At 32.5% G+C, this 10,027-nt stretch overlaps 1 protein-coding gene across 1 annotated transcript in view; it reads left to right on the top strand.

The window, feature by feature from the left end:
* The window catches only part of LOC106688940 (UDP-glucosyltransferase 2), a 13,140-nt gene that overhangs the window by 846 nt on the left and 2,267 nt on the right, over window positions 1–10,027 (top strand). Inside the window, exons 2-6 of the mRNA XM_014433644.2 lie at window positions 3,355–3,595; window positions 3,694–4,094; window positions 4,184–4,375; window positions 5,831–6,059; window positions 8,122–8,341. Of these exons, the coding sequence (XP_014289130.1) occupies window positions 3,355–3,595; window positions 3,694–4,094; window positions 4,184–4,375; window positions 5,831–6,059; window positions 8,122–8,341 (1,283 nt within the window). The remainder of the gene's footprint in view (window positions 1–3,354; window positions 3,596–3,693; window positions 4,095–4,183; window positions 4,376–5,830; window positions 6,060–8,121; window positions 8,342–10,027) is intronic.

Here is a 10,027-nt window from a genome sequence, read left to right as displayed (position 1 = left end):
TATCTTTTTTTTTTTGTTTCTGACAATGTTAAGTCTAAATTAATCTGAAGTATGAATTTCACAAAAAAAAAAATATTTCTTTAATGAATTTAGCATGTATGTCCCTGTTTTATAACACATAATTTGCAAAGTGGATCACGGCTATAATATGCAATAGGTTTTCTAAAAATACATGTATTCAATCTATGCATATTATATCGAAATGAAACGTAGACACCTTTTTTATACTAGTATCTGTTCCCTAATTTAGAGTTCAACAATATGCAAATCATGTAAGTCATTGAAACCTCAATATGCATTAATAAAATGGCAATAACAAGTTAGGATTTGGCTATAGGAAAATACTTATTTTATTTTTATTTTTACGATTAAACCATAATTCATGGTTCATAAATCCAGTATAGGCGCTGGAGAATACAGACTCGGTATCTTTCTTCCACAGCAGTAGTGGCCAAAAGGCATTGTAGATGTATTATTGTTTCGAAAGTTTAAATTATCATTATTTGTAAAGATTTAAGGCATTCACCAGGTTTTCGTAGACCTTTTGTTCACTGTCATGCCATACAGGAATATTATGATTTTTGTATTAGACCAAAATCAACGACACCAGCCTTTTTTTTTTAAATACAGGCCAATAAAAACATTTTTGCACATGAATGTGCAAACATAGGGATTGGAATTCGATGAAATTGAAAATAAACCCTTTCTGCACTAAATCCAACTTTTCTCCGATTTCAGGCTAAATCGGGAGAGCCGTTTTCGGAACATAAGTTCGAAGTTGTTGTTATTTTTTTTCCTGTTTTTCCCCTTTCTGGTTCATTCTGGCATACGGGGTTTTATCCTACAGGTTACTAACATATTCTAATAACTGGAAAGTTCGAGATCCATTAATAGACCTAACATTAAATTAATTTACGCCTGCCCAGGCCTTATTCCTACCCACTTCTGTCCCAATGTTCCCAATACTTGAACTTACCGAAGTTAATAATTTTAAAATTAGTAGCATTCTGGTGAAAAAAATATATTCAAGAAACAAAGTAATATTAAAATTAAAATGAAGCTTAATTAATTATACAAATGACAACTTTGTACTAACCATCAAAAGCTGAAAGAATTATTAAAAAAAAAATACTCATACCTCCTACAATTCTGTTGAAACCCATGAGTGTTTTGTTTTCTATACATTTCCATTCACTTACCGATAAAGGAACCTTCAAACATTTACTCAATGAAATATTATTCTTTATACTAATTTGTTAATTATTTAAAATATAGTAAATTCACTGTACATATAAATAATTTATTGCCTGTTATTTAATTCTTATTTATTACATTTAATTTATTTTTGTATTTTTTTATTCATACTGGACATTTTTTTTATCCGATGCGTTCTGCGAGCCCGCAACTGAATGCAGGAAATTGTAAAATGCATTTCGGTCATGTTTAAAACATTCTCATAATTGTCTAAATCAGAATAGCCTAACAAGAAGTGCAGTGTAACAAGCATGGGATGAACCTTTGAGCAGAAAAGGAATGACTATCAACGCGACCAAATCTATTCCAAATCTACATGGTGGTATCTAACAGTGGTTCTAGGAAACAAGGAACTTTAAATCGTGAAAAATCTGGAACAGGTGGGTGTGTACTAATATTTTGGAGTCAAAATCACAAATGATGTAGGGTTGAATTCCGAAACCATCGCACAGGGAAAACAACAAATGTGTACCACCAACTCCGTAACATAATAATCGGAAAAAGGCAAATGCAGTAGAAAACAAAGATGACGGTGTTTAAAGAAATCTTTATACCTACGCTGATCTATGCAGCTAAGCCATATACAGTCAACAACGGGGAAATTTCTGAGGAAAGCTCACGGTAATACTAGATTCGACAGATTGAGAAATATAAAATAGGAACCACAAATGGAAAATATACATGAAAAAGAATTAGCCTAGTTTGGCCATGTGCAAAGAATGGAACCAATAGATATCCATTGCTTATATTCGAAGCAAAAATATCACGCGGAAGAATAAGTTGGAGGACCTCATTTCGGATCTGGCATGAACAGAGGTGTTACCCTTGATGAATTCAAGAAGGTGACCACAGAGAGAGAAGGTTTTAAGAAATGAATCAAGGCTGCACCGACAATGTAAGGTATATGGATTGGTTAAAGAAGAAGCATTCGACAAGTATAAGTCACCAAAAAACTAAAGAAAAAATTTTTTTATGGGTTTTGAGTATTTTCGTGCGAATTACTATTATTATATTCAACAATATAGTAGTCTATATTTATTAAATAATATTGTTATATTTAAACAAAATCACACATGCCATTACGTTAAATGAGTTATATTATGTTGGTATTAGTTTCTTCTGCCGATTCGCGAATGAAAGGGGAAAAAAATGGTTCATAATATTTAGTAAGCAGTACCTCAGATGAATTTACTGAAATATTCAAGCAATTAGTGTCCAACTCATGCGTTAATTTTGTGTTTCCCTTAGCAAAATAAAATCATTTTTTACTTCAATAATTATTCATTATAATTTATTTTTTTTAAATGTAATTAAAATACCATGAAATATTTTCATCCTGTATAAAAAAATTTAAAAAGCAATTTTCATGTTCCTGATTTAAAAAACCTACCTTTCCAAATTTTCATATAGCTCAAAAAAATAAAAGAAAAAAGGAAAACATATTTATTATATTCTATCAATCTTTGATCTGTGAATGTTGTATTTTAAAAATGTCGATGCTTTACAAAATAGATCTGAAATAATTGATATGAGATTAAGAAGTGAGTGTGCAGAAGCGTTTGGTGTCTAAAAGTTTTGCTTGATGGTTTAACATATAGTACAACAATGGAGCTACTCATTTATTCTCACAATACTTTGTGGACAAGTATTTAAGTAAGGACGTCCCTGGCCTTACCTCACTAACAAAATTTCTTGGATATTGGACCGATGTACTATCAGTAATCAGTATTGAAAAGCAACGTAGACACACCTCATATTACTGTACATAAAAAACAAAAATGAGATTACTTAAATAATTAATTTAAACTGTGGGTATAAATAATAATAATAATTATGTTCTAAATTAAAAGGCAGTGGATTTAAATTTAGAAAATAGTAATAAGTTAATCTCGTTGGTTTGTTTCTTTCCTTAGCCTACTCATTTCTTGAATGTTTCATTTCAAGATTCTTAATCACTCAAAGGCCTTTGAAGGTACAGTTGTCTAAAGTACAAAATGTCTACAGTAAATTTTAATAATAATTTTTTAAATACCCAAACACACGTAGATTACATTTAGTTGATAATTAAATGATTAAGATTTGTGGGTTTCGTAATTTCAGGTCCTCAAGATGAAAGGTGTAATTTGTGTCTTCATCTTCTCCATTGTGAGCTACTGCCAAGGATATAACATTTTAGTAATGATGCCTTTCCCAATGTACAGTCACACCAAATCTTACTTGCCACTATTTCTCGAATTGGCAGAAAGAGGACACAATGTAACAATGGTCAGTCAATTTCCATTGAAAGAACCTGTCCCAAACTTCAATGAGGTTATCGTAGAGGACACTATGAAAAAAAGGAGTAAGTATTTAGTTATGATAGTTTACTAAGACTCGATTAACTATGATAATCTAACTTTTTAACTTGATGTTTGACGATCTTTTATTTTTTTTATATAGTGGACAAGTTTGATCAAAGAGCTATGGAGTGGTTTTTGATGAAAGTTTTAGGACCAAGACTTTTTTGTTCATTTATGCTTGATAGTGCATTGGAATCTGAAAGCTTAACAGCCTTTTTGAAAGATACGGATTCCAAATTTGATATGGTCATTACTGAAACTTTTTTTTGCCAGGAACCATTTATAGCCCTAGGACACAAATATGGTGCTGTTCAAGTTTCAGTTCAGACAATAAGCTTGTTCATGGGCTTGGCTCGCGTTACTGGAAACCCTCACAATCCAGCTTACATGCCTTCGTCACTGTTTCCGTTAACGCATCACATGAATTTTTGGGAAAGATCAAAAAACACATTAGTCAACTTTGTGGATTATATTATGTGCCATACGAGTTGGATGTATTTGGTAATTTCATTTTTATTCTTACGATTGGCTGTATTATTTATTATTTACTATTTGATTATATAAAAATAATACATTTTTTATCATTTCAGGACTATTGGATGAGAAGTCGTTTTGAACAATACCCTGGATTCGAAAATTTGCCACCGATTATGGACATGTTTAAGAATGTTTCTCTTGTTCTAGTTGATAACCAAATGGCAATAAGTTACCCCCGTCCATATCTCCCAAATGTAGTGGAGATCGGTGGATTAACGATTAAGGAAGGAGATAAGCTCGATGAAGTAATGGTTTTTCATATTTTATCTATTTTTTCCACAATGGGCCCTGTTTTTAAATATAATATGTATATTTTACTTTTAAATATGTTAATATAAATACAATATGCTCAGGTGTATACAGAGTGACAAGATAAAAGTTGAGGATTTTGTCCTCGACCATTTCAGAATTTCAGTTTTTTTTCTGAACACAACTTTTACACAATTACAATATATACAACATGCTACATATACTCCGTTCCAATAGGTAAGGAAGTTACCAGAGCAAAACCTGCCCCACCTCCACCCCTGATGAAGGAACTTGCCAGGAGGATATGAGAATGAAGCGACTCCACTTTAACGTTGGCGGACACTGTTCGTGATATTTACTTATGTATCAATAAATCCTCAAACTACCTTTAAACAAAAAAAAAACACAGCAGGATATCCCTTTGAATGATAAATGGAGGGCACCAAACATTTAAACCCAAGATTCATGTCTTCAGAGATTCCATGCATTTACCTAACTCTGTAAATCTGATTATCTAAGGTGAGGTGGTCACTTACCTAGGTGTAAGATTTGGTAGAGGATTTAATGTAACTCTTCATTTGGACTACCTGGAAAATAGAATATTAGCTTTGAACAGCCAAAGCAGCGTCGTTTTGGGTGTTCTGAGGTTTGTGTCCCCTGCCTGGAACCGGAAACTACATGCCAGCAGAAAAGCGGGCTGGTAACAATTCAGCAGAGGCTGCGAGTCACTTGAGCATCTCATGCACTAAATTCTTTCTTCATCAGGTCTGCTAGAAACTCTCCAAGTGAAACATTAAGGAAGACCCATAAAATGGGAAAGTCATTATCTAGGAGAAAACGGTGGGATAGTGGAACTGGCGGTGAGTAAAGACATTTATTTTCCCACTGCATGGTCACGTTCAGATAACTGTCCTCTTGGACTACTGGATCACCAAATTAATGACGGGCATGGGATTTTGGGGTGAAGCTCAATTGCTATGGGATGAACTTCAATTCCTTAAGGCCTCATTTTAGCGTGCCAGAAACCTTTGAGCATATAATTGTTGTCTGCACCCCCATTTCAGCAGTAAGTGCTAAACTGCCGAATGAAATTAGACTCTTAGTATAAGAGAATGATTTTCCTCACCTGGTAACTGAAGAAAACTATCCATATTGCAAAGATATGCGTACAGGTGGAAAAATTCAGTGGGCCAAGCGCACATCAACTAAGAGCGAAGAGGACCTTCTCCTGCCCCTAAGCAATGGAGAGAAAAGGACAACCGGAAAATTTAATTTCTACAACTGATTGATATTACCTGCAAACGCATGTATCGTTCACAGAGCTATACATAAAGTCTCAATGAATAATTTTTATTCATTTGGTCCTACATGCATGTTACCTAAATATTTATAATTAAGTTGAATGTACCATTTGTTGCTATCTCTTCAAATGTTATAAATTGCTGTTTTAGGAATGGGAAAAATACTTGAATGAATCAGTAGATGGAGTGATATACTTCAGCTGGGGATCTCATTACAAAACAGAAAATATGAGGCCTCATGAACTCAGTGCTTTCATGTCTGCATTTGGAAAACTAAAACAAAGAGTACTTATGAAAGTTGATGAAGATAATGTAAGTCTGCCGGGGAAACCCGATAACGTAAGGCTGGCCAAATGGGTACCACAAGCCAGTGTACTAGGTAATTTAGCTGATCATATAGTTTAAAATATTATATATAAAGTTTTATGTACAAAGTATATTCACACTCAACGTAGAAATACACTTCAAACTGAATCCTGAACCTTGAACCTTCAATTCTCTTAAGGTTATAATATAACATTATCTCGAAAGGTATCCATCAGAATTTAATTTGGGAATTTTTTAATGAATTGTTGGTATCTTTCTGGAATTATTGAAGTATAGTAGAGACATGGAGTTGAAAATGGGTTATGTAAATTTAAAAAAAAAAATCAAATGTATTATTAATTTACAGAAAGACTGAAAAATATAATGATATGGTTAAAAAAAAATGTAAATAACAAAAACTGTAAAGTTTCATTTTTATTTCAGTATCTTCATTGCTATCTGAAAAAGATTAATAAAACTGTTTTTAAAGTTGTACAAACGTGCATTGCTGAGCGTTTAGAGTTTCAAACTTAACTTTCTCTTATCAGAAGTGACGTCGGTAAATCCGGCCTGGGCGGGTTGGTTTCTATTTCTTGACAAACCCTTGGAATTAATCTCGACTTCCAAACTCTGGGAAGAATTGGTTTGTAACCTGTAGGATAATCCACCTTTCCTTTTCTAAGTTGGGGAGCATTAAAACGTTGTAGAAATTTGAGCCCTGAGAGCCTCTAGAGCTTTTTACATCCACCGAGATTAATTTGATCAAAAACCAACTTTTTTTCCAAATAACAATAGCTAAATAAAAAATAAAAAAATATTTCAGAAAATATTGATATTTAGAAAAAAATATTGTTCTTGTGAAACTGTACCTCAGGAGCCACAAGTGTACGACTTGATAGCTATTAACAATCAAAGTAAGCTTGTTAAATCCACCATAGTCATTTTAAATTATTTACTTTAGATGAGTAGTAGCTTCCATTACATTTGCTGAAATAAGTTCATAACATGTTAATTTATTATTATTTACAAAAAAAATGTTTTTTTTTTTTTACTAACCTTATCATTGTACGCTAAGATTTTTATTAGGACTTTAATTGGAATTGCTTTAGAAAAAGTTAATTATAAATAATCATATTCATGTGGTGCTTTAAAGATTTATGCCTAAAATTTTATGCTTTTTTTTCTTTTTCGGTCACTATTTACTTTTATTTTTATCTTCTAAAACCATTATTATAATTTTTTTTTTCATGAGGTTTTCTGTTGACTAATACCACAAAGGATTTATTATCATATTTTTTTTTTAAACTCCAGCAGATTATTCTTATCTCTCTGACAGATTATTTAAGTAATTCACAACAGTGCTTATTCATTCCTCTTTTCCCAGTCTACTGGTGTACCTCAGAGTAGTATCGTTAATCCTATCATTTATACAGTTTCCTGTTCCTCACCACGTTTGCCGATAACCACGATATTCCAAACCCTTCTATCCCACATCACCACCCTTGAAGAATGGTGTCAAAAACCTTTACTACTCATCGTAAACCCATGGCTTCCTGCTCCACAGCATCCTTTAATAAAACCCCATTTATTTCTATGGAACAGTTACTTAGGGCTACTACATCTGGAAAAATAACTAGTTTGGAACTCCATACAAGATTGAAAAGAGAGGAAACAGCTCGTCGAATTCGGCGATTGTAATTACAACACTTGCTAGACAAACAGGCTAAACTTCCAAATTAATTAAAAATGGCTCATTCATATGATTATATTAAGGCCTATCTGGACTCACAGAGTTGAGCGTTGGTGCTCCATTAAACTATCGGATTCTTCTCGTATCCAATCCTTACAATCTAAAATTCATAGAAAAATTCTTAATGATCTTTTTACTTTGCTGATATTGTTGACTTTGAAGTATGTTGCCGATTTGGCCAGAACCTGATTCCAATATTTCTATGATTAACTTCCTAACCGCCTAAACCCACTTGTTTTGCTTTATATATATATATATATATATGTAGCTAATACTTTAAAAAAATATTAAAATACAAAATGGTGAACACAAAACTTTTTTTATTCTCATTGTTTGGCGTTTTTGCTTCATTTTAACATTATTCTTTGTTTTATTTTTTTTTTAGGTCATCACAATCTTCGTGCTTTTGTGAGTCACGGCGGACTCCATGGAGTTTTAGAAGGAACCTACCACGGCGTCCCGATTATAGGAACTCCCCTTTTTGCTGACCAGATGAGCAATATTAAATTTTGTGAAGAGGCTGGTTATTGCATATACATAGATCTAGATACTGTCACTGAAGAAATCCTTTTGGATGCTTTTCATAGGATACTGACGAATTCATCGTGAGTTTTAAAATTTTCTTATGGACTATGATATCCAGATATAAAGTTTTTATATGAAGTTGTTGAACGATTGGTGTAGTTTAATGATAACTATAACTAATGTAATTGCTACTTTAGTATAGGACTTGATTTGAATTGGTTATATACATTTTTGATACAGTTATGTTTCTAGAGAAGCTTCCATCTTTAGTAAATAGGAGGTATAAATATTAATGGGATCATTCCGTTGCAAATCAACCAGGTCATATTTAAAAAGAAACTTATGGTCTCACATATTTTATTTCTTCCATTATTAACTATGTTAAATTTTATTTTCATCCCTTAGATACTTTTAGAGATAAAAAAAAAAAATAACAAAAATAAAACTTGTAGAACGCATTTTAAGTTTATAAAGGGTGGGAAATGAAACAGTTAAGGATGTCCTTAATGTCATTTCAATTTCATTTTATTGAATTTTCTGGGAAAAATCTCGGTTAAGATTCTTGGCAGATTTGCGAATAGAGTAGTCCCAGATACATCCAATAAAAAAAAAAAATTTTCCTTCTTACCTCCTTCATTAAATAGATAAATAACATTAATAATATATATATATACGTAACTGGTGCCTTCCTTTGCCATGTGACATTATAAGAGGCGGGGGTTATAATATTGGTCCAGTATGCGCTGGCCGGAGGTACAAAGAACGGGGAGAGCCGCACCACTGATGGAGGGGGGGATGGTCAATTCAAGGAAGAGAAGCTACAAACAGCTCATTGACTAAACGGTTTATACGGGTTTCCGATCTTAATTGAGGACATGGAGCTGTCTTTGGAGAGAATTTCATTACATAAGATTTCGACTGCCTTTTCCACTTGTCACTCTTACACTTTTCCTAAAAGTCCTTTTATTATTCTCCTCTTCTTCTTTGGAAATAAAAGAAAAAGAACAGGATAAAATAATTTCGCCAGTGAGTTGTTTTAAAACTAGTAATTTATCTTCCACACTCACAATCACCTCAAAAGTCTTTGACCTTTTCGTTGTGGTATTAATATATTGCCATTTCGGGAGTGTTACACGGCAGTTTTCACTATCTTAATCTAAAAATAGCTTTTATTTCTCCACAGTTAATGAATTACATTTTAGTTTCGTCATTTTTTGCACTTTTATTCACTTGCTTAGCGTACAAAATCTTACCTGTACACTGAAAAACAAAGCGTATGCGAAATAAATTCAAATGTTTGCAAACAAACATGTCGCAGACTGTCCAAATTTGAAAAAATCATCTTACATATACAGGCTCAATAGCCTGTAAATGTAAGATCACTTAGTCCCAATTATAAAATAAGCATAGAAAAATTTAGAAAAGCAAATCTCAATTATAAAGGTTTAAAAATTTCCGGTTAAAGAATTATTTCAATGCAAAAGTGGGACCTTATATTGTTATAGTAGTAGAGGTTTTTTCACATATCCAAGGCCCTCTCGATCACCAGGTTACACTACATATTGTATTTATTTATATTTTTGCGTGGGTGTGTACGAAGTCGGTGTTGGAATGTCACATATGCTCTTAGTTTGAGAACACCCTAGCTATTTCGTTTCATATATGAACATGTTACACCAAATTTAAACCCTTAATTTTTTTTGTTTAAAATTTGTATTTCAGTAAAAAAAAAAGTACAAAAACAAAATGTTCATCGTTAAAAAAAA

Source organism: Halyomorpha halys, unplaced genomic scaffold (assembly GCF_000696795.3).
Source record: "Halyomorpha halys isolate HHAL.00 unplaced genomic scaffold, Hhal_1.1 Scaffold1240.1, whole genome shotgun sequence".
NCBI classification, from domain to species: domain Eukaryota; kingdom Metazoa; phylum Arthropoda; class Insecta; order Hemiptera; family Pentatomidae; genus Halyomorpha; species Halyomorpha halys.
The sequence above is the reverse complement of the archived record's forward strand: the minus strand, read 5'-3'. Positions and strand labels throughout refer to the sequence as shown.